The 25,906-nt window shown below is 40.6% G+C and overlaps 3 protein-coding genes and 1 long non-coding RNA gene across 4 annotated transcripts in view; all 4 read left to right on the forward strand.

Annotated features, from left to right (window-relative positions):
• The window catches only part of LOC102078817 (zinc finger protein 665), a 1,047,781-nt gene that overhangs the window by 786,807 nt on the left and 235,068 nt on the right, over positions 1 to 25,906 (forward strand). The window lies entirely within an intron of this gene.
• Positions 4,711 to 5,991, forward strand: LOC112846311 (uncharacterized). The gene is made up of 2 exons (XM_025905821.1): positions 4,711 to 5,581; positions 5,637 to 5,991. Exons 1-2 carry the CDS (start codon positions 4,889 to 4,891, stop codon positions 5,646 to 5,648), a joined length of 705 nt encoding a protein of 234 aa, XP_025761606.1. The 5' UTR covers positions 4,711 to 4,888; the 3' UTR covers positions 5,649 to 5,991.
• LOC109200622 (uncharacterized) lies at positions 7,909 to 19,610 on the forward strand. Its single transcript, XR_002060784.2, has 3 exons — positions 7,909 to 7,949; positions 16,998 to 17,090; positions 19,562 to 19,610. It is a non-coding gene; the product is annotated as an uncharacterized LOC109200622 (long non-coding RNA).
• Positions 20,105 to 21,862, forward strand: LOC109200628 (zinc finger protein 70-like; the record flags this gene model as incomplete). The annotated part of the gene is made up of 1 exon (XM_019356206.2): positions 20,105 to 21,862. A coding segment is annotated over one exon (786 nt), but the record flags the coding sequence as incomplete, so codon positions are not given.

The raw sequence follows: 25,906 nt of genomic DNA on the forward strand, positions 1-25,906 counted from the left end.
TTGCAGGGAACTATGCTAACGAAAACGTAAACTGGGAACAGCTCAAAGTAGCAATGAAATGAACAAAAACCTGCAATGAGAAACTTGAAACACGAAAACCTGAGACGCAAAACCTTGGAACATGGAGAAACCACACGGCAGAAATACAGGGGCAGACACGCAGACAAACTAGAATAGAATAGAATAGAATAGCTTTTTATTGTCACTGTTACAAGAACAGTGAAAGGCAGTTTGGCATCTCTCCATGTGTGTGGAGTACACAATAGCGTAAGTATTTACACAATGACAGACAAATTTACATTTACACAAGAAAGATATGTACAAGTTATACATACACCTGCAAACATACACGCACATACATACATATATGTATATATACATATTTGCATCCGTACATGCATACACACACATATTTCCACATACACGCTTACATGTATATACATACACATACATGCCATCTAACTAGCAGGTGCATTGAGAGGTGCAGTGTGATCAGTGATATTGCACATTGAGTGTGTGGGGGGGGGGATGATATTGCACATTGAGTGGGGGAGGGGGGGGGGGGTGCTGTTGGAACTATACTAAATAATGTTATAATAAATACAGTTTAAAGAGGTAAGGGTGTTGATTGCATTGAAGTATAAACAGAAATACGATTTATAAGTAAGGTGTAATGTCCATGAGTGGCAGTGCAGTTATCCTCCAATCAGGGCAGGGTGGAGGTTGGGCATGTTTGACAGCCTGTGGGTAAAAACTTCTGTTGAGTCTGTTTGTCTTCGACCTGATGGACCTGTGGCGTTTACCAGAGGGAAGGGGGGGAAAAGTGAGTGTCCAGGGTGTGAGGGGTCTTTGATGATGATGCTGGCTTTCTGCTGAAGTCTGCCAGTATAGATGTCTCTGAGGGGAGTTAGTGAAGTGCCGATTGCCCGCTCTGCTGCCCTCACCACCCGCTGCAGTTTCCTCTTGTCCTCCGCAGTGCAGCAGTTGAACCAGAGCGTGCAGCAGTAAGTCAGAAGGCTCTCAATGGTGGAGCGGTAGAAGTTTACTAGCAGTCTTTGGGGTAATTGGGCCTGACGTAGTTTCCTGAGGAAGTACAGCCTTTGTTGTGCTTTCCCTACCTGGTGGGAGATGTTTGTGGACCAGGTAAGGTTGGCCGCAACTAACACAGCAACTAACACAGTGAAACGCAAGGCTTAAATACACAGAGGAATAATGAGGGAATGAGACACAGAAGGGGAACGCGGCTGCGAGGAATGAGATCAAACGAGACAGGAAGAGCAAAGCTAGAAAACACAAACATCAGACATGAAAATGAACCTTCAAAGTAAAACAGGAAACAAGAAACAAAAATGCAGACTTGGAAACACGGACTTTACACGGGGAGAATAAAGCTAAACTAAACACGAGACACAACCTAAGAACTAATTCCTCACCAAGAATATCTGAAACAGATCTATGAAAACAATAAACAAGGCTCCAGAGAACCAAATGATAATTCAAAAATAAACCAAAAAATAAGAACTTAAAGTGCTGGGTTGAACCGACCCAGAACCATGACAACTGTATATATCCTACATATAACAATATCAAAAGCAGAGCTGAGATCTAATAGAACCAGAAGTGTGTATTCTCCAGAGTCTACTGCCATCAGGATGTCACTAGATACTTTAAATAAAGACTTTTCTGTCAAGTGCAATTTGCGAAATCCAGACTGGCAAATGGCTATAACATAATTTTTCTCCAAGAAATAGTTCAGTTGTTCTACTACAGTTTTTTCCAAAATCTTTTATACAAAGAGCAATTTGGATATTGGCCTGTAACTGTTAGGAAGAGATGGATCCAGATGAGGTTTCTTTAATATTGGCTCAACAACAGCTTGTTCAAAGAAGCTGGGAACTGAACCGTTGCGAAGAGAAATAGTTATCATTTCCACAATACAATAGAGTAAAACACACTAATGAAAAAATAGTCAGGAAGAACATCAAGGGGGCTTGAAGTTGGTTTCATATGACCAAGCAAAGCACTGATGTCCTGTATTGTAACTGGAGTAAAGGAGGTGAGAAAATTGTAAGCTTGATACTGAGAAGATGATGGAGAGATATTTGAGCTGGTGGGAGTGACCTTATTTATAATTAGGGATGGGTATTGTTTAGATTTTATCCGATACCAGTACTTTTGAAACGGTGCCGGTGCTTAAACAGTGCTCAAACCAGTGCTTAAAGAATGGAGAACACAAAATTGGTCCAAAAACCTCTCATGTTTAGCTGTTTTTTTGTAAAAAGATAACAATGTTAGCCTTTTCTTCGGCTATAGGGGATTTATGGCATCACTCTTGGCTGGAAGCAGTGCTTAATTAATGGAAAAAAACATCATCTTTGTCTAAAAACCTCTCATGTTTAACTGTTTTCCACTTTTTCTTTGGTCATTTTAGCCTTCTTGGCCACGGTGAAGGGAGTATCTGCCATGAAACAACAAGACAGCCGCATGTAACTACGACGGTGTTTGCTAGTTAATGTGGTTAGTAGTGGTGCTACGGATCAAAAATCTCAAGGTTCGGATCGGATCACGGTTTTAAGTCATGGATCGGATCAATTTTCGGATCAACAAATATAGAAAAAAAGACAAAAATTTGACTCGCCATTTACTTATTTAAGTATTTTTTCCCTATTAAAAAACATTTAACTGAAGACTCATTCGACGCACTTATATAAAAACAAATTAAGGTGCAATATGGACATTACGGACCATGCTGGGCATCCTCTGAATCCTCTACACACGGCCATAAACAACCAGAGGAGTCTGTTCAGTGACAGGTTGCTTCTCCCAAAGTCAAGGACCAGCAGACTTAAAAAGTCCTTTTTCCCACACGCCATCAAACTGTTTAACTCCTCGCTGGAGGGGAAATGGGGACAGAGGAGGGGGGAACAAGTAGGTGTAGTGCCTTTTCACTGTGCAAGTTTTTGTTAATATCCAACGGTGTAATAGACTCACAATACTTGAAATGTGCCGTTCCCTTGTATTCTTATTCCTATTTATTCTATTTATCCCTTTTGTATTCTTTGTATTTATATATGTGTAATTATGGTATATTTCTGCTCACATTCTGCAACTTCTGTTGGTGCTGTGCTACTGGAAACTGAATTTCCCGGAGGAACCCACCCGAGGGATAAATAAATTTTCATCTAATCTAATGTAATCTATAGGGCAGTAGAGGGCTTTGTATCTACCACTCCGCTGTGATATAACGAGCAGTCACGGTCACGTGGCTTTCCGTAGCCCTGGAGGTCCACCCATTTGCCTGGGACAGTTCAGCCATAACTTTAAACTTCTCCTGCCCTTACATGCTTGGAACGATCTTGTCACACTAAAGTGGACGCACAACGAGACATCATAGCGTGGCTCAAGCACGTTCATCACAGTTTAAACCACTTGTTTTGCACAACGGAATATGGCCTCCCGTCTGCAGCTAAACACCCCATTAGCTTTTGTAATAGCTTTAGCCCAGTCGGATTGGGCAGCAAAAGTGCTGCTTAAGTGCCACAAACTCCTCTGCTCCACCACTTGGACCGCTAGCGCTGGCCATAACTACCGCTTGACAGACTGACCACGGGCACCATGCACATACTTTTTTTTTCTTTTTTGAATCTTTGGATCACATGCGTACCGAACCGTGGAGTGGGATTGGTTTGGGTTTCGGATCAACCGTGATCCGTTTCACCTCTAGTGGTTAGCCTACTCAACGTAAATTACACGCGAACACCATTAAGCTACTCACGCAGAGAAGAACGGCTGTTGCTGCCATCATCATCCGTCATCATTTCTGCTACACTGGCAGGGATAGGGGCCAGGACTCTCCTCTTCGGGTTCTTGGGGGATGTTGCTAACCCCGGGTCTGATAGCAGGCACCACACCCACAGTAGATGTGCTCGGTGTGAGGTCTTGCAGCAAGCTATCAAATACGGCGCATTTCTCGGCTTTAAAAAAAAACACTATACGTCGCCAGGTGTTTCATCGGATTTGAGGCGTTACCTCCTTTGCACAGTATCACAGTATCAGCTTAAAGCACTTGTTGCAGGCTGCTGAGTTTGCATATTTTGCTGTAAAGTACAGCCAGACTTTTGAGCGCTTCGCCTTGGGCATTTTTTATTTTTTATTTTTAATCGGTAGCTCTGCTCCAAAAGAATATACCTGGGCCCGCCTACTTGTCATACACTAGAATCCAAAGTGTATGACAGTTCAGGAAAAAAAAACACCGAAATAAAACACCGAAATATGCGCTGCTTTTCGGTCTGGTTACTACCGTTTATGTCAGAACTGGTGCCATTCCGGTACCCATCCCTAGCCCTAATCGGTGGTGACTTGTGTGGACTTGGTACAGCTAAATATCCCAGAATGCATTTCGTCCAAAACTCAAACGCAGCAATGGTGGACGAGCAGGGCTAAAAACTTTTAAATATTACTGTTTCTGGGTCACAAAATAAACTTTTAAGTTATTTTCAAGCGAGAATGTAGCTGTGTAAGCTTCAAATATCTGCTCAATTTATCAAGATATCATATACAGGTCCATCTCAAAAAAGTAGCATATTGTGATAAAGTTCATTATTTCCTGTAATGTGCTGATAAACATTAGACTTTCATATATTTTAGATTCATTACACACAATTGAAGTAGTTCCAGCCTTTCATTGTTTTAATATTGATGATTTTGGCATACATAACTCATGAAAACCCAAAATTCCTATCTCAAAAAATTAGCATATCATAAAAAGGTTCTCTAAACGAGCTATTAACCTAACCATCTGAATCAACGAATTAACTCTAAACACCTGCAAAAGATTCCTGAGGCTTTTAAAAACTCCCAGCCTGGTTCATTACTCAAAACCGCAATCATGGGTAAGACTGCCGATCTGACTGCTGTCCAGAAGGCCATCATTGACACCTTCAAGCAAGAGGGTAAGACACAGAAAGAAATTTCTGAACGAATAGGCTGTTCCCAGAGTACTGTATCAAGGCACCTCAGTTGGAAGTCTGTGGAAAGGAAAAAGTGTGGCAGAAAACACTGCACAACGAGAAGAGGTGACCGGATCCTGAGGAAGATTGTGGAGAAGAACCGATTCCAGACCTTGGGGGACCTGCGGAAGAAGTGGACTGAGTCTGGAGTAGAAACATCCAGAGCCACTGTGGACAGGCGTGTGCAGGAAATGGTCTACAGGTGCCGCATTCCCCAGGTCAAGCCACTTTTGAACCAGAAACAGCGGCAGAAGCGCCTGACCTGGGCTACAGAGAAGCAGCACTGGACTGTTGCTCAGTGGTCCAAAGTACTTTTTTCAGATGAAAGCAACTTTTGCATGTCATTCAGAAATCAAGGTGCCAGAGTCTGGAGGAAGACTGGGGAGAGGGAAATGCCAAAATGCCTGAAGTCCAGTGTCAAGTACCCACAGTCAGTGATGGTCTGGGGTGCCATGTCAGAGCCGGTGTTGGTCCACTGTGTTTTATCAAGCGCCGGGTCAATGCAGCTAGCTATCAGGAGATTTTGGAGCACTTCATGCTTCCATCTGCTGAAAAGCTTTATGGAGATGAAGATTTCATTTTTCAGCACAACCTGGCACCTGCTCACAGTGCCAAAACCACTGGTAAATGGTTTACTGACCATGGTATTACTGTGCTCAATTGGCCTGCCAACTCTCCTGACCTGAACCCCATAGAGAATCTGTGGGATATTGTGAAGAGAAAGTTGAGAGACGCAAGACCCAACACTCTGGATGAGCTTAAGGCCACTATCGAAGCATCCTGGGCCTCCATAACACCTCAGCAGTGCCACAGGCTGATTGCCTCCATGCCACGCCGCACTGAAGCAGTCATTTCTGCAAAAGGATTCCCGACCAAGTATTGAGTGCATAACTGAACATAAATATTTGAAGGTTGACTTTTTTTGTATTAAAAACACTTTTCTTTTATTGGTCGGATGAAATATGCTAATTTTTTGAGATAGGAATTTGGGGTTTTCATGAGTTATATATGCCAAAATCATCAATATTAAAACAATGAAAGGCTTGGACTACTTCAGTTGTGTGTAATGAGTTTAAAATATATGAAAGTCTAATGTTTATCAGTACATTACAGGAAATAATGAACTCATACAGCAGACAGCAAGGTCAGGGATCACTAGAGCCGACGAGAACACCGGACTCCCGGCACATCGTTTTCAACCCGCGGTCTTTTCCGCTACTCAGGTTAATCAAACCCCAAACCCCAGCAGCTGTCTATTGTATTGAGTGTCCACTAAAATAAAAATATAAGCGTTCTAACATCTCACCTGCTTGTTTTTATTAAGACATACATGTACACAGTGTTGGGAAGGTTACTTTTAAAATGTATTCCATTACAGAATACTGAATACATGCCCCAAAATGTATTCTGTAACGTATTCCGTTACGTTACTCAATGAGAGTAACGTATTCTGAATACTTTGGATTACTTAATATATTATCATGCTGTTTACAACTACGTGAATGTACTATTGCTGTGATTATTACTGTTACTGAAGGTCCGCGGCTCCGAACAGTAGTAAAGGGACCTCGGGCTAATACGGTGGGTTCCGTGTCGGGCTGGTAGCCGAAAAATAGCTTTACTTTGTTGTCTGGGTCAACTTTGCTTGCCAGAGACAGAGAGAGGCGTTGAAAGGCTGCTCCAACGGAAGTTATTTTTTCCGGAGGAAAACACGAACACAGTGTACAGTTGAGTCTTAATAGCTTACTTACAAATGGGCTCGTCAGGCACTCTTCTTGGCTGCAGTGGTTATTATTATATTTACATGCTTCCAGCTCCCGTTTTTGCTCCGTGACAGCTCGGACTTTTCCTTTCTCTCCCTCCCTCGCTCACAGACACATAACGTGTATGGTAGTCCATTCTCCCTGCAGCACGGACTACACTGCCCATGAGGCTACATTCTTTAGGGCCATGCCTGTAGCATTCTGTCTATTAGCTTAGCACAACAACAACAACAAAAAAGCGCTCTCTCACCCAGGAAACACAGAGAGAGAGAGAGCGTCACCCTGTAACCATGGCAACCGTAACGCTGCCGCCTGGAACAACAGAACATAGCTGTCAAACAAACCCAAACAATCCTGACCCGCGACAACATGAAACAGGAAAGTACCGCCGTGTAATCCATTTATTTCAACAAAGTAACTGTATTCTGAATACCACCTTTTTAAACGGTAACTGTAACGGAATACAGTTACTCATATTTTGTATTCTAAATACGTAACGGCGGTACATGTATTCCGTTACTCCCCAACACTGCATGTACACTATTTTTATTAATAGAGATTTCGCTACTGAGGTTAAACATGATAAATAACTTCTACATGTTAATGTTTGGTTTATGTCAGTGTTTTATTTGTTCCCGAGTAAATCAGTTTGGCTGTGATTAAAGTTAAGCTTCATAACATATTACTCAGTTAAATTAAGAGGGGACGGCAGTAAAAACTCCGGACCTGTGACATCATCAATCGGGTGTCCGTGCTCGCGTTCTCGGCAAGTCCGTACTCCCGTGCGGTCTCGGCAAGAACGCGAGTACGTTCTTGCGAGAAAGGGCCCTAATTTTGCTAATTTTGAAATAACACACCACGTTTTGACGTTGCGCAACTGAGTCATGTGACTGCACAGCAACAAATCACTGCAGAGCCCGGAAGAGGAGGCGGAGCAAAGTGTATGCAGGAGAGGTGTCGAGCTGAAACGGGAGTAAAGTGGTAAACTTACAGGATCATATACAACTACCAACGTTTGGATCGATATCTGCATCGATCTGCACACCCTTGTCTCCTGGATCGTAGCTGAGATCAGCGTGAACCACGTGGGTCTCTGCTCCCTGATCTGTCTTCTGTGTTTGGAAAAAACTTCCAGCTTAATCACGGAGTTTCTCTCGGTTTGTGGGCTCATCTAAAGGTAAGCACCGAACTTTAATGTGGATTTAGTTTATGTTGAGTTATGTCTGTTGAGAAATAATAGATTGTTTGGTATACATTGGAGTTAGAGAGACTGTAGAGTTTGTGATTGCTTGCAACATTATAATATGGCGGTTGCTAGAGGGTAAGAATACATAAAGAAAAATAGTCTTTGAATATGAACAAAAGGATGGAGTGCAGGGCAGGAGAACAACCAACCCCCACCCCCAGGACAGGAAGCCACAGGTACAAGCCTGAGGGAGGGAAATCAGCCTTTAGAATAGGACTTCATAGGACGATCTCCAGATGCATCCAGGGCTGGACTGGGACAAAAAATCGACCCGGGCATTTTGACTGAGACTGGTGTTCCAGATCAACTGGCGTTTAGATCAACTGGCGTTGGTCGAACAGATGTGTGGCAGTCTTGCGTTTCAGGAGCTGCTACCGACAAACCAGCAAAAAAACGCCAAATGTGTCATCTGTGACACTTGTTAGTTTATCTCAAACACACTCCGTCAGTCTTGATGCTGTTGAACAACAAAATGTTTAAAAATGTCGCGAGTTTACCTGGTGATATCCTCATGCGCAACGCGATCGCGAAAACAGCAAACAATTAATACCACGCCGGTGTTGTTCACATGACAGCAAGAGTAAACGATCGGGAGACTCCTGCCTTCGTTATCGTTACCCTCGCACGTTTTATTTCTCCGATTTCAGCGTTTTTGCTTCACAACTAAAGCGTGCAGTTTACTTTGTGTGCACTAACATGGACTCGAGTCAACCAGCGCCACCTCTGGCCAAGTGCCACAGCCTACAGCCAGATCAACTTGTGACACGACTGACGGAGTGTGTTTGAGATAACCTCACACAGTAGCGGTTTTAGATACGGGCGACACGGGCGGTTGCCCGGGCGGCATCGTGTTGGGGGCTGCATCACGGGCATCGGCAAAAAAAAAAAAATTGCTCGTACGCGAGAGCCCTCGGTGCGCCTGCTCGCTGCTGAAGTCAAAGTAAACTTTGTCATCTCCGCTACATACAGTACAGTATATAGAGAGACGAGACGACGAGGCTCCAGTTACAGCAGTGCAAGTAAACAAACAAACAAACAAATAAACAAACAATAAATATAAGAAGAGTAAGAAAATAAATATACACTTTAGGACTCGGGGTAAAGGGATCAATAACAATTTAAAATGTATATTTTATATTTTGTTGATTTAAAGTCTCACACACAACCCGTTTTTAAAGTTTAAAAAAAAGAGAAAAGAAGAGGAGTGTAGCGACTTCCACAGTCGCTAGAGGCCGGGGACTGAGCCTGCCTATTTGCCTGACGCGCTGTCAACTTTACGCAATAATGCGAGAGGTGGAATTGCTTGCTTGTTTATTAAAACCCTGGAGAACCCATGGGGTCAAATGTTTCCCTAGAAAACCCATGGGGTCGGCTCTGACCCCATGGGTTCTCCAGGGTTAAAGTGCTTGAAAAGTTTACAGAGCAATGTGATCGGCTCGCGATTCAAACTCTTAAAACATCACAGGCTCTAATGCAACAAGGGGAAACTCGCTGTGCTGCGGTCAACAAAAACTACGGCTACCCAGCCCTGCTCTCTGTCAAAATCAAACCAGTGAATGACAGACTGACAACGCCCTCTTAATGTCACCGCTACCGCCCACGTGACTCCCGTTACACATCACCATAGCAACCAAACAAATGAAAACCCAGTGATCATTAAAATTCAATACATTTAATTATGGCTCCTACAAGGAGAAACGAGCAAAAGATACAGGTAAGCAGATGTGTCATTGGATAATGGCAGGTCATGTATCCTAAAACATTAAGAATCAGAATACTTTCTTAATCCCTAAGGAAATTATGTGGGTTACAGTTCCTCCAAGAAGAAATGGTAAAAATAGTAACAGTAACAGACTAAACTCCAAACAATATATACAATAATATAATATTAATTAGTCAGTGTCAATTGTTGATTTGTCCTGTTCTCAATGTATGACGAATTATGATGTCTGTTTAGTAGCCGTTTGCATACAATGCATACTCTCTCTCTCTTCGTGTGTGTGTGTGTGTGTGTGTGTGTGTGTGTGTGCGTGGGGGGGGGGCGTCAGAGGGGGTGTTCGCCCAGGGCGCCAAACAGGCTAGGACCGCCACTGACCTCACAAGTGTCACAGATGACACATTTGGCGGGTTTTTTTGCTGGTTTGTCGGTAGCAGCTTCTGAAACACAAGACTGCCACACATCTGTTCGACCAACGCCAGTTAATCTGAACGCCAGTAGATCTGGAACACCGGCAGATAAAACCCAATTTTGTGGTTAAAAATATGCATACAAGTGTTGACCCAACTGCCTAAAAGACAAACCAAGGCAATTTTTATACAACAAAAGTATGATTTTGCATTTTTTATACATATATATTTATTTTAAATGGTACAATACATTACCAGTACCTTAAAAATCCATTGTCCAGAAGCAGGTATGATAATATTAAAATACAGAAAAAAACATTAAAAGTAATGTAAAGTTAAACATCATGGCTCTCATCACTAAGTATTTAAGTCAATACCTTATATAATATCAAAATATGCAATTGAAAATTTATTTTTACATATTTTTTAAGTGATTAAAATCGTGTCCAGAGTTTTTGTCAACACCATCAGATTTTTTAAAAGTACAAAAAAATCAGGAATTATTGTGGGTAGCTTACACTCTGAGGACCCCTTTACCACTTCCTGTTTGATACACATGCCATAAGGTCACTGCTGTGATATTTTTTTTTTAATTATTTCATTTATTGCATACCTTTCTGATAAAACTCTGTGTCACAACCATAGTGCGTCAACACCAAAGTTGATGTAATCCAAGATCGAATTTTTTTTTTTGTAAAAATAGCTCAATTTAGGTAGATTGTAGAAGCCATAAGCAAATGATGAAAAACAAGATGGCTTCTGTCAGAAAAACATGTGTTATGAGAGAAAGTAGGGTATTTTGTCAACACCATCAGACGTCAACACCATCAGGATTTTTGTCTGACAGTGTTGACCCTTTTTCTAATGGTGTTGACAAATGCCACAAAAGTGTGCTATTCACCATTTATATTTAGTTACTTTTTACTAATATTTCAGATATATTACTTCCTGTGTATTTTACTGATATTTCTGCTTTACAGATGTGTCAGATATTATCAAATTTGCCTCATCTTGAATCTCATTGTTTATGTATACATTATTAATCCTGTAGGAAAATGCTTAGTCCTCTGCATTTAACCCATTCACTCAGTGATGCAGTGGGCAGCTACAAATCCAGGATAGCCACTGTTTGTTGGATTTGAATGCCCAATCTTCCAATCATGTGGCATCTACTGAGCTAGCTGTGCCCCGAGAGCTGGTCTTTAAGTGATGATGTTTGAATCCTGCTTCCGGGCCTAAACTGCTCTGCGTTTATTAAGCCTGTTGTGCTGTTAAAATGTTTTAATGCTTTTTATCTTGTTCTATTACATCTAAACAAGCCCCTAAAAACAGTCAGTGATCACTGTCAGCCTAACCATCGGGAACCCTCACGTTAACTTTTATCAAGTGGAAAAAAGTTAGCATTCATCCTCCAGCTTCACTGTGTTTATATTATGCTAACATAGCTGTGTCGCTAGCGATCATGTAGCACATCACTATATACCAGCTAGCCCAACTTCAGTAACCTGACAATAGTCACTGCTGTTTAGTTTTCTGTCTTCATTTATGTTGGAAGTGGTAGCAGAGCTGGTATATCATGTTCAGGTGGAAACAATCTAACTTCTAACTCTGTTAAATTTCATATATTCTGTTTTCATGTATGCCTGGATGTTACACCTGGTAGAGTAGCCACACTGATCATTTTATTAAAGACGAAAGAATTTAGACAGTTTGTAACTCTCAGTTATGCTGCAGAGTTCCTTTGACTTTGGGATCTGCAGCAGAGTTTGGACCTGGAAACAGCTAATGACATCAGACTTAAAGACCAGATAGCATTTCTATTGCTTAATGCATAATTGTGTTGTGAATATTCATCCTTAATCTGTAAAAAAGCATCAGGTTCAGAAAAACTTTAGTAATTACAAAATGGTTCATTTCAGGCTAGAATAGCAAAGGGGAACCTGTCAGTAGAGGAACGAAAGAGAAGGAACAGGGAGGATCAAAAAAGAAGGAGAGAAAAAATTAACAGCCAGCCTGAGTTGAAGAAAGAGTTTCTCATAAAGGAAAGGGAAAGATGGAGAAAGAGTGAAAAAGAGAAAAATAAAGAACATCAGTGATCTGAAAGAAAGAGGGAAAAAAGGAAGGTTTTGGAAGAAAGCACAGAAGGAGACAAAAGGAGAGAATGTCCAGCAGGGTCTAAACACACAACCACAGAGTACTTTAGGAATCGAGGAGTAGCAGGCAGCTACTTGCTGGTGAACTATTAAGATGTAGAACTTGACATGTGCAAAAACAGAATTGTTATGAAGTGTCTTGTGATATTACAAAGGTTGTTAAGGTTTAATGGTCATTTTGAAAGAAATAATATCTTGTTTTCTACTAGTGTGTCAACACCGTCAGATTTGTGTCACCACCGTCAGCACCTTGTCAACTCCATAATATGGAGTTTTGGTTTATTTTTCTCTTTTGGAGAACCATATATTTTCCTCCCTCATGATCTTCCGATAAAAACACGTAATTTTCTCAGTAAATGTGTAATTTGCATTCTGCTTAATATGATTGTTTCTTATAGAGATTAAATACAAGCTTCTGAAAATATGTATGATTTTAACTCTAATAATAAAAAGCCAAAACAATCTTACTTTTAAATGTGGTATAATTACTTTGAAAACATATGTGCATAAACAATAGAATAGAGAAGCTGCCAATAGTCAAAATAGCTGAAACAACTGAATTTAAAATATATATTTTTGCATTTCTTTGTGTCTGACGGTGTTGACAAAAACCTTAGACTTCTCCAGTAAAAACATAAATTATTAAAAAATGTTACACCTGGGAGATTGTACCAAAACATGGTGATACAGCCAAAACTTTGTGTAACAATTATATACAGTGGCTTGCAAAAGTATTCGGCCCGCTTGAACTTTTCCACATTTTGTCACATTACAGCCACAAACATGAATCAATTTTATTGGAATTCCACGTGAAAGACCAATACAAAGTGGTGTACACGTGAGAAGTGGAACGAAAATCATACATGATTCCAAACATTTTTTACAAATAAATAACTGCAAAGTGGGGTGTGCGTAATTATTCAGCCCTCTGAGTCAATACTTTGTAGAACAACCTTTTGCTGCAATTACAGCTGCCAGTCTTTTAGGGTATGTCTCTACCAGCTTTGCACATCTAGAGACTGAAATTCTTGCCAATTCTTCTTTGCAAAACAGCTCCACAACTGCCCTGTGACGGCCTCAGATGTTGTCTAAGAGAATATTGGGAGCAACAACACCATGAAGTCCAAAGAACACACCAGACAGGTCAGGGATAAAGTTATTGAGAAATTTAAAGCAGGCTTAGGCTACAAAAAGATTTCCCAAGCCTTGAACATCCCACGGAGCACTGTTCAAGCCATCATTCAGAAATGGAAGGAGTATGGCACAACTGTAAACCTACCAAGACAAGGCCGTCCACCTAAACTCACAGGCCGAACAAGGAGAGCGCTGATCAGAAATGCAGCCAAGAGGCCCATGGTGACTCTGGACGAGCTGCAGAGATCTACAGCTCAGGTGGGGGAATCTGTCCATAGGACAACTATTAGTCGTGCACTGCACAAAGTTGGCCTTTATGGAAGAGTGGCAAGAAGAAAGCCATTGTTAACAGAAAACCATAAGAAGTCCCGTTTGCAGTTTGCCACAAGCCATGTGGGGGACACAGCAAACATGTGGAAGAAGGTGCTCTGGTCAGATGAGACCAAAATGGAACTTTTTGGCCAAAATGCAAAACGCTATGTGTGGCAGAAAACTAACACTGCACATCACTGTGAACACACCATCCCCACTGTCAAATATGGTGGTGGCAGCATCATGCTCTGGGGGTGCTTCTCTTCAGCAGGGACAGGGAAGCTGGTCAGAGTTGATGGGAAGATGAATGGAGCCAAATACAGGGCAATCTTGGAAGAAAACCTCTTGGTGTCTGCAAAAGACTTGAGACTGGGGCGGAGGTTCACCTTCCAGCAGGACAACGACCCTAAACATAAAGCCAGGGCAACAATGGAATGGTTTAAAACAAAACATATCCATGTGTTAGAATGGCCCAGTCAAAGTCCAGATCTAAATCCAATCGAGAATCTGTGGTAAGATCTGAAAACTGCTGTTCACAAACGCTGTCCATCTAATCTGACTGAGCTGGAGCTGTTTTGCAAAGAAGAATGGGCAAGGATTTCAGTCTGTAGATGTGCAAAGCTGGTAGAGACATACCCTAAAAGACTGGCAGCTGTAATTGCAGCAAAAGGTGGTTCTACAAAGTATTGATTCAGGGGGCTGAATAATTACGCACACCCCACTTTGCAGTTATTTATTTGTAAAAAATGTTTGAAATCATGTATGATTTTCGTTCCACTTCTCACGTGTACACCACTTTGTATTGGTCTTTCACGTGGAATTCCAATTAAATTGATTCATGTTTGTGGCTGTAATGTGACAAAATGTGGGAAAGTTCAAGGGGGCCGGATACTTTTGCAAGCCACTGTATAAATGTGTTTTTGAGAAATCAAAAAATATATTTTAGAAAATTAAAACCTGTTTTGTCCCTAATCTCAGGAATCACTGTTGCAACATTATGAAATGGTGGTTGCTAGAGGGTAAGAATACATAAAGAAAAGTAGTTTTGGAATATGAACTAAAGGATGGGGTGCAGGGCAGGAGAACAACCAACCCCCAGGACAGGAAGCCACAGGTACAAGCCTGGGGGAGGGAAATCAGCCTTTAGAATAGGACTTCATAGGATGATCTACAGATGCATCTGTATTTTATTTTCTTCCATCTGTATTTTATTTTCTTGTATTGTTTATAAGAATCATTCAATTCTTATAAACAGTATATTTGAATAATGACTGAAACTAGCACGAGAGTTAGACTGTGAGATTTCCATCAGGACCAGTGATGAGACTGCCTGCGTTTACCTGGGAATCCAAAAGGCTGAGGATTTTTCACTCGTGGGGGACTCTTTGATGTGAACAGACTGTGTAGGCTGTCCTTCCTGCCTCTGCCTTTTGAGCCCCTGTTTTTGAGTTGCCGCCTTTGTGATGATTGTTGTTCTTGTGAGTCGTTTCACTAAAGGTTTTCAGTCGGAGTAATAAACCTTGTGATTTTTTTATTTTTTTTTTAAAGCTGACCCTGTCTCTGGGCTCATTTGTTACCTCCCATATGGCCTAGCAGAGCCGGGGGGAAACCGTATTAAATACCGTATTTTCTGGACTACAAAGCGCACCTGAATATTAGCAGCACAAGCTAAAATCAGGGGAAAATCCTGCTTTGTGCATACATTAGCCGCACCTGACTAAAAGCCGCAGGTGTTTCAATGTTGACTTATCATATGTAAGAGAATATGCACGGGGAATATGCAAGGGAATTGTCAGGAAAGAGATAGCTGTTTGGAGAAACATCCCTTTTATTAATATTTTGAAAAACAAGTTACGGGTACATATTTGCATAACTTTTTAGGTATATGTACAAGTACTGGTAATTACAAGTACGAAACATGTACTGTGCTTCATAAATGAGTAACAAATGTAGTACATAACAATAACCTACAGCACACCAGAAAAATAGATTCCGCCTACCTTTTAGGCTCAGGTGCAGTGACACGGCTTTAACCAGTAGAAAAGTCAGTCATTCACCACCATCTTTCTCTTCTTCCTGCGCACTAAAACCACCAAAGTCCTCTTCTTCAGTGTTGGAAATGAACAGGCTCAGGATGGCTTCGTCATCCACTCTCCGCTTCTCTCCTTCGTTGTCACTTTCAAAACCAAAAAAATCCTCGTTGTCAGTGTCAGAGTCGAACACCCTCAGAAGGGCCGTGGCGGTGTCCTCCTCTCCATCATGCAGATGTCCAGCCCTTCGAAATCCGTTTGTGATCGTGGATGTTTTCACACTTTTCCACGCTGTCAGAATCCACTGGTGGAGTTGGGCATAACTTGCATTTCGCAAGTTTATCGCCGCTCGTCATCCACACCTCCCACTGAACACGTAGCGCTACTTTGAAGTTTGTTTTTCGCGCTACTTCGTACGGCACTACGTTGCCTGGCGGACGGACATGTGACCAACATACCACTCTTGAACCCCGATACTGTGTGTCTGATCACATGCCCTTCCGCCAGGCAACGTAGTGCCGTACAACAGCGGAACAAACAAAACAAATCCTCTTACGATATCACAAAAATCCCGGACAATCCTTAGAAAAGTCGCACCTGACTAAAAGCCGCAGGGTTCAAAGCTTGTGCAAAAAGTAGCGGCTTATAGCCCGACAATTACGGTACTTGTCTGTTCAGTCTCCCTGTTTAGATGTCTTACAGTGATGATAAATTTCTTGCTAATCCCGATCACAACTTGTTTGTTTAACAATACCAAAAAAGCAGACACACCTGGATCTCAACTGAAGTACTTCTGGATTTATTGCTCAGTTACAATGCTGCTATAAGTCACAGCACAACTGACTGTGTTTAAGCCACATTGTGAGGTGGACGTGTGTCTGAGTTAACATTCAGCCATTCCTCAATTCTCAGTGAATGGTACTCATGGCCATTGGTCATTAAAATCTGCATATTAATTATCAAGGAACTGACCTCACAGTATATTGTTCCTTCAGTGGTGCTAGTTTCAGTCATTATCCAAATGTACTCTTTATAAGAGCAGTCAGCTGAGACTGAAGAAGTCACTTGCATGAGTGACAAAATGTATCTCCCACTGAAAACCCTACGTCCAGATGCATAGAATCAACCTCTGGAGATTTACTTACCTGGATGACTGACAATGCATAAAGAGGAATTTATATATATATTTAATTGTATTTATTTATTTTTTTGCTGAGGAACAGGAGCAGAAAAGTGTTGGAGCAGCAGAATCACAATTTCAGCCATTTGGACTCAGCTCAGCCACTACAGAGGAAACAATGACTTCAACACAAAAGGTGAGAAAAACATCACAGTTACACTGTTATTGAAACTGTGTGCACAGCTGGTTGGTTTTTAAAAACCCGTTAACAGCAGCTTTATCATTTCCATCCTGGGCTCCTCCATATATACAGAATCTACATTCAAAATCAGAAACCACAGAAGTCACAAGAAAATACAAAGATCATATTTTATCTACATGCATTGAAACAACAAGATCATCAGTTTTACTTAGGTGTGGGCGATATAAACGATATACGATAGAAACGATATAAATTTGGCCAACAATACAGATTTTAACTATATCGCTCTATCGCAATAGCGCATGTTGATGATGTCATCAAGCGGCGCCTGTTTTGGTCCAAAGCATCACAGCGGCTACAACGATTATCATCTGCAAATTATGCCGGGCGACAGTCATAGCAAAGAGATGAAGCACTTTTGAAATGTGGGGAAAGCCAAAAACTGCGCTTCCTCTACTTCTGTAACATTTATCCATTAATGTTGAATTCTCTCGCAGCTATTCTATTCTCATATTGTTGCAGTATATTAATATCTAACCTTGTATTGTGGATGAATAATCTCAGTTGTTCTCCTGACTGAAGTTTGGCCCGTGTACAGCATCCTGCTATGCGATTGCATTTGTCCCAAACCACCAGAATCCCTCACCTTAACTTTTATCGAGTGGAAAAAAAGTTGGCGTTCATCCTCCAGCTTCACTGTGCTAATGTTATGCTAACATAGCTGTGTCGCTAGCAATCAACTAGCACAACATTATATACCAGGTAGTCCAACTTCAGTAACCCTACAAACGTCACTGCTGTTTAGTTTTCTGTCTTCGTTTATGTTGGAAGCAATAGGAGAGCTGTACGTTTGAATTAGTTTTAAAAATCTCTCAGTCAGAACATGGTATGCCATGTTTAGGTGGAAACTAGCGAGCTAACTTCCTGTTAACTTCTAATTCCGTTAAATTTAATAACTTCTGTTTTCTGTTTGCCTGGATGTTAAACTTAATTGTTACACTTGGTAAAGCAGCAACACTGATGATTTTATTAAAGATGGAAGAATTTAGACTGTTTTTAACTCTCAGTGTTCGTTTGACTTTGGGCCCTGAAGTGGACGGAGTTTTGGACCCAGATTACTCCATGAAGCTCCTCACTATGGCAGCCATAATGCTCTGAAATCAAAACATTTTTTTTAACAGATTTCTGCACGCCAAAATCGGTTCGAGGTCAGTAAGCACAACCAGAATTTATACATAAGGCACACTCTCGATTTTTGAGAAAATTAAAGGATTTTAAGTGTGCCTTATAGTGGGGAAAATATGTTATACAGAAGATAAGATAAGATAACCTTTATTAGTCCCACACGTGGGAAATTTGTTTTGTCACAGCAGGAAGTGGACATTGCAAAAGTTATGAATCCCATCCCATTCCATTCCTTATCAGTCCCCTCAACTCTCTCTGCACCCTTTTCAACTCCTCTTTGTCTTTGGATTTGAAGGCCCTCCTCTTCTGCTTGAGGACAGCTTTAATTTCTGGGGTAATCCAAGGTTTGTTGTTGGAGAAACACTGCACAGTCCCCCTCCTTTCCTCTTACCTCTCTCTGTCGTCCTGTCCGCTCGCAGCATCTGAAATCCCGGTAGTGTCACGCTCGTGTCCGGAGTTAGCGGTGTTAGCCACGACTCCGTTAGCATCACGATGCTACAATGCCGGTACTCCCTCTGTGACCAGGTTAGCGACATGAGCTCATCCATCTTATTGGGCAAAGATCTTACGTTTCCAATAACTACAGAAGGAAGAGATGGTCGATAACGTCTCCTTCTCGGGCGACGGCGCTCCTTCCCAGCACGACACCCCTGTCTTTTCCTCCTCAGCTCGCTGGGAATGTCGGGTCTGTCCGCTGGCAGTACCGCTGCGGGATGCAACGCTAACAGCTGATCCTTACTGTAAACAAAGGATCTCTGCTCTGGGTCCCCAGACACGGGTAAAAAAAGTAGAAAAAAACTAAGAAAAACGACCAGAACTAGCACAAAACGGTAGAACATGGTTGCAGAGTCTAATTACTAATACGTTAGTTATAAAAAATTACGAGAAGAAAAAAATAAGAAAGAAAGAAACTCAGAATGAGCAGAGCTGCTGTAATAGGCTGCCGCACACGGGGGGCGCCGGAAGAGAGAGAAGAATATATCATGATATATATCATTACCGCACGTGCTTCAAATTATATTGCGATATGGATTTTAGGCCATATCGCCCAGCCCTAATTGTACTCACTATTGTTTATGAAATAAAAGATTTTCTCCGCTGATCAATATTTCCTAATGTCATTTTAATTACACCTCTCATTGTAATGTGATACTATCACCAGAAGGTGGTGGTAACACACCAACAATGTGTTTGTTGACATGTTTGATTCCACTGACGGAGGGAGTTTCAGTTTGTTTGCATTTCTCTCACTGCCTCTGTTTGCATCTCTGTCACTGCAGGACCAACATGGAGCAAGAAGTCAGCGCTCTCAGGAGGCCGACAAACCTCACAGAAGGAAGGGAGAGAAAACCTACAGCTGTGATGAGTGTGGGAAGGATTTTACCCAGGCTGCAGACTTAAAAAGACACCAACTCATCCACAGTGGAGTTAAACCTTACAGCTGTGATGAGTGTGGGAAGGATTTTACCCGGACTGACAGCCTAAAATCACACCAACTCATCCACAGTGGAGTTAAACCTTACAGCTGTGATGAGTGTGGGAAGAATTTTACCTGGGGAGGAGACTTAAAAAGACACCAACTCATCCACAGTGGAGTTAAAGCATACAGCTGTGACTTGTGTGGAAAGTCTTTTACCCTGGCTGGAGGTTTAAAATACCACCAACTCATTCACAGTGGAGTTAAACCTTACAGCTGTGACTTGTGTGGAAAGTCTTTTACCCTGGCTGGAGGCTTAAAAAACCACCAACTCATTCACAGTGGATTTAAACCTTACAGCTGTGACTTGTGTGGAAAGTCTTTTACCGAGGCTGGAGGCTTAAAAATTCACCAACTCATCCACAGTGGAGTTAAACCTTACAGCTGTGACTTGTGTGGAAAGTCTTTTACCCAGTCTGGAAGCTTAAAAAGACACCAACTCATCCACAGTGGAGTTAAAGCTTACAGCTGTGACTTGTGTGGGAAGGATTTTGCCCGGGCTCAAGGCTTAAAAGTACACCAACTCATCCACAGTGGAGTTAAAGCACACAGCTGTGACTTGTGTGGAAAGTCTTTTATCCGGGCTGAAAGCTTAAAATCACACCAACTCATCCACAGTGGAGTTAAAGCACACAACTGTCACTTGTGTGGAAAGTCTTTTACCCACGCTCAAACCTTTAAAACACACCAACACGTCCACAGTGGAGTTACACCATACAGCTGCAACTTGTGTGGAAAGTCTTTTACCCATCGTCAAAGCTTAAAATCACACCATATCATGCACAGTGGAGTTAAAGCACACAACTGTGAGTTGTGTGGTAAAGCTTTTGCTCAAAGGCACGAATTACACAGGCATCTAGTTACCCACTCTGGAATTAAGGCATACAGCTGCGACTTTTGTGGAAAAACGTTCAGCGACAAACAGTACCGAAATAGTCACCGTCGGATTCACACTGGAAATGATGTTTACTTCTGTGATCAGTGTGGGAAACCATTTACAACAGATGCAAAGTTACAACTACATATGTTTAGTCACACTGAGGAGAGACCTTATAAATGTAACCTGTGTGAGAAGACTTTTAAATCTCCACATCACGTGAGAAAACACCGACAGATCCACACCAGAAAATAACAACTGCAGTTACAGTGAGGATGTATTGATTTTTTTTTCTTGTAATTTTAACCTGATTGTTTGGAACAAGTCTGATCAGTAAACTTATGGAGTTATACTGAATGAACTGTTTCGAAAAATAAAGAGTCGTTTTCGCTCAGTAAGCTGAGTGTTATAATGTAAACAGTAAAATGTAATTGGACGTTGGCAGAGATGCTCTTTATTTCAGGCGACATTCAGGATAAAAATAAAAAAGCGGAGCAACGCATATGGATCCAGTTCTCAACCCTGTCGTCACTGTAGTGGTGGGAAAGAGTTTCTCTGTGACCTTTGTGAAAAAACTTCCAATCATCAACAGGACCACATAAAACCACATCAACGTAGACACACTGGAGACAAAACGAACTACTGCAAAGAATGTGGGAGAGGCTTCCACACACCAAGTACATTAAAAATACCAAAACTCTTCAACAGTGGGGTCAAAAAGCACATCTGTGACCAGTGTGGGTCATGCTTCACCACCGGACATGAGCTTAAAGAAAAAGCATAAGTGAATCCACACAGGAGAGACACCATACAAGTGCAGACACTGTGACAAAAGCTTCTCACAATCAGGTCATCGTAATAAACATGAACGTACACACATGGAAGTGAACTTCAGCTGTGACCAGTGTGACAAGAGCTTCAGGAATGTCAGTTCATACTCCGAACACAAACGATTCCACGCTGTAAATAAACTGTTTCACTGTTACCAATGTGCAAAAACATTCACTTCATTATCTGCTCTGTGCAAACATCAGCCTGATCATGCAGGACTGAAATCACTGGATCACAATGAATCTGAAGAGAGAGAAAGATCCTCTTCTGGTTTCAGGGTCAGACTTAAAAACCTTGAGATCAGGCTCCACAGAGTTCAGATGGAATCTCCTGTAAAGAGTGTCAGCTGATGTCACACTTGGATCTGATCAGGTAGCTCTGATTTCTGGACCTGCAGTGAATAATCCTGAATGTTACATTTAGGAAGTTGCATGTATAGATATGCATATCAAGTTTATGTTTTTTCCTTTGAGGGATTTTAATTCTCTAAAATGTTTTCTATGTTACTTTTTAATCTTTGTTCCCTTAGGACACAGTAGTGTTTAGTAGTTGTACTTGTTACTGTATTATTAAAGTTATAGGAATGTCTTTTCTTTCTCTTTTTTTAAAACCAAACTGGTATTCTATCAAAAATCACATATGGATATGTAAATCATTTCTTTTATTTGAACTTTTTTAGCTTTTCCAAAATTAACTTGTTTTTTTATGTATTCGTTGCATTTTTCACCTCAGTTAAATTTCAATTCTTCATTCATATTTAATATTTTGCTGTGGTAGAATCTTCTCTTAAATCCTTTTTCTCCCAAAACTGCAAATTATTACACAGCAGTTGCTCTTAAAACTTCCAAAATGAACTAAATCTGTCCACCAGCTTTGAAACAAGAGCTGCTGTGACTTTGTGTCCAGAAAAAAGAAACTCAAGCTGAACTGGTTTTGGGCTGTACTTCCATGTAATTCCATGTTTGTTTGTTTTTAACCAGAAGATGGAACAGTGAGGCTGTGTAACCTTAATTCAATTAGGGAAGGAACACAATATTCACAGTGGCAGCAAAGAACTGTTAAAAGTTAAAAACAGCAACACACATCAGGACCATTTTAAAGATCACAGGTGACTACTTTTAGTTAATTCAAATCCTATTAAACATCTATTTTTGGCTCCTCTTTTCACTTTAGTGTATTTACTGTATCCTTTGTTTGTCCACGTTGTTTTTTAATGAATTCATTTTGATCCACATGTTCTGTGGTTGTTTTCCTGTTGATCTGAAGTTTGTATTATGAAATCCTGATAATGTTAAAGCGTTAGTTATATTTGATGAACTCTGTGTAAAGTTTATCTTATTAAACGGTTTGATGTGAAAAATAAAGAAATGGTCTCACAGCAAGTAGTTTGAGCCATGATTTCCGATTCAAACTAATTTAAATGTTTTTAGTGGTACATGTGGAGGTTTATCAGAGGAGGAGACTTGGCTGTTCTCGGCACGGTTCATGCAGCTCAGTAAAAACTCTGGAATGAATTTAAGGAAAAGTTGTTTGATTTTTCTTAAAAACAAGATGTGGGCATGAAGTTTTCAGACAGTGTGTTTAAGATGCATTGTGATTAACATCTCACACATTCCAATAAAGCAGATGTTCCTGCATTGCAAAAGTAGTTTGCAGATGTGTTCATTCCCCCCGACCATCTGCAAGACTCTCATGCAGCACCAATTTGAAACGCAGCCTGGTGTGAAAGTCTGTTCATGGCCCTACAGGTTGCCTGAGCACAAGAGACAAATTGTGCAAAAGGAATTGGCTGAAATGGTGAAAATGCTGTTGTCATAGGATGAAATGAGGATTTGTTCCTCAGTGTTTGGTCTCCTATCTGTTTGCCATATGATTTGTCCCAGCTGTTGAGAGGGGCCGGTTGTCTTTAAGGTGGTAATTAAGAAGTGAGCGCAGGGTTTTATATGGTTCTGTGATGATTGTCACAAAGCGAAGGTCTCATGGTTTGATGCTTATCCCATGCCCCTTGTTGACCTGACTGTATAAGCGCTGCTTGTTTTTATGATGTTGGATTTAACTAACGCCTTCTGGCAGATTCCCTTGTCTGCAGAGTCCAAAGACAAAAATGGCCTTCTCTACTCTGTATGGTTTGTACCATTCGTCACACTTCTGTTAGGCTTGTTTGAAGCCCCGGGCATTTTTCAGAACCTCCTGTAGTGATAGCTGCGTCATCACACTGCATATGCTGTTTGCTACCTGGATGATGTTGTCACTCATAGTGATACCTCGGTGGAGCATGTGCAGTTGGTGGTCATGGTCCCAAAGTGTGTGGTTGGATGGAGGGACCGTACAGTATTTGGGTACAATTTGGGAGCTGGGCATGTGCATCCACACGTAGATAAAACAGCAGCCATCGCATCCTGCCTTTGTCCAGCAAAAAAGAACATCCTGATAATAATGAATTACAATATTCCCAACTACAAGTAATAAATGCATGAACGCATGAATGCAGCATCACTCTGAGACAGGATATTTCTGATTTAAAAGATATTGCCTCAATGGAAGAAAGCAGTCTTAAATATTTGCTTTATATTTCCATTAAAGGAGAAGTCCTGGTCAAAATGACTCTAAGATTCCATATAGTGTTACTGGAGGCCAAGGTATTGCATCCAGAAAAGGATCAAATCCTTAGTTCCTGATAAAATTGGCACAGAGCTTCCCCCATGCATTACCAAGGATTGACATCAAACTCATCCCATTCTTGATTGCTTTAATGAACATTTTTTATTGTCACAGTTTGATACTGATGATTTCTTGTGATCACTCCTTTATTTTAAACCCAGTGACAGTATGAAGTTATTATGTTTGTTTTCATGTAAGTATCTACACTTATGCTATCTTTCTATACTTGGTCCATATATATATATACATATATATATATATGTATATATATATATAGATATATATGTGTATATATATATATATATATATATATATATATATATATATATATATATATGTATATGTATATATATATATATATATATGTATATATATATGTGTGTATATATATATATATGTGTATATATATATATATGTATATATATATGTGTATATATATATGTGTATATATATATATATATATATATATATATATATATATATATATATATATAGACGCTAACAGTCCTTTAGCATCTGTAATGACACTTGTAAATTGTCCTTTTTCCACGTGTGCTCAGCTCGACGGCACTCATGTCGGACAGATCGGGTCGTGTCGTTCAGCCTGCGCTTTAGTTTTAGAATAACTGGATTTTAATGAAGCCATGTCCAATGCAGTCCAAAGTAGTCTGGCAGGTGGAATAAAACCATGAGCTCAGTTCTGTGGTCTGGCTGCATAAAAAATCTGGGATTTTGCAGTTCTGGTTAAGTGTTGAAAACTGCTCAGCAGTGGAGGAGTTAAAAAGTCGACAGCGCCGAGCAGCAGCGGGAGGTTTAACAGAGGTAAAGGCAAGAGGAACTTCAAATATCACAGGACTGTGGCCAGAAAACACATAATCAGAGATCTCTACATTAAAAACAAAAAGAAAACGAAACATGAGATAAAAGAAGATCAAGTGTGTGTCCACATTCATGTGTAGGACCGGTCACACATTGCACCACATTAAAAGAATCAATAAGGCTTTAAAAGCCCTTTGCCATGGGCATATCAGGACAACACACATGAATATTAAAACCCCCAACAATCAGGGGCGGATCTAGAGAAATTTTCTTAAAGTGGCATGAGGGTGGCAAAGAAATCAAAAACCTCCCCCCGTCCCCCCAAACACATATACAGGTGGTTACATATGGTTAAAATGATTCAATTGCGATAAGTATATACATTTTTCATATAAATATTTTCTATAGCTTAATTATTCTCTGTAGCCCACATAATTAAACACTTTAGTTAGAATCAAAACTCACATTTTTTATGTATGTACTGTATAGCCTGTATAATAAATAAATATGTAGCCCAACAAGTATAAAATCCAGAAAGCTACACAACTTGGGGCAGTTCATTTACAAACACAAGTCTAACTTAATTTTCACACTGTTTTTTGTTAGAAAACAATCACATTGTTAAAGCTTAAATTACACAAAATGTCAGAAATCTGCACTGTCATGAACAAAAATTTAAACCTAATTTTTCATGATTTCTTGGATCAACCCACTGAGGTCTGAAATACAACCGGCCATTTTGACTCCTTTTGAGTTTACGTTTGTATTTCACCCTCAAATTGTTTCATTTTAGGTTTTCCCCCTTGCCTTGTTTGGTATCATTCTTTGCAGCTCAACTGAATTTAGTTGTTTTTTTTTCACTGACATACTGCATTAGTATTACTGATCTGAAATCACACAAAGAACTTAAAATGCTAGTAGTTTTTTTACTATAAAAAAAAGCGACAGATATGTTGAGTC

Source organism: Oreochromis niloticus, linkage group LG3 (genome assembly GCF_001858045.2).
Source record: "Oreochromis niloticus isolate F11D_XX linkage group LG3, O_niloticus_UMD_NMBU, whole genome shotgun sequence".
NCBI classification, from domain to species: Eukaryota; Metazoa; Chordata; class Actinopteri; order Cichliformes; family Cichlidae; genus Oreochromis; species Oreochromis niloticus.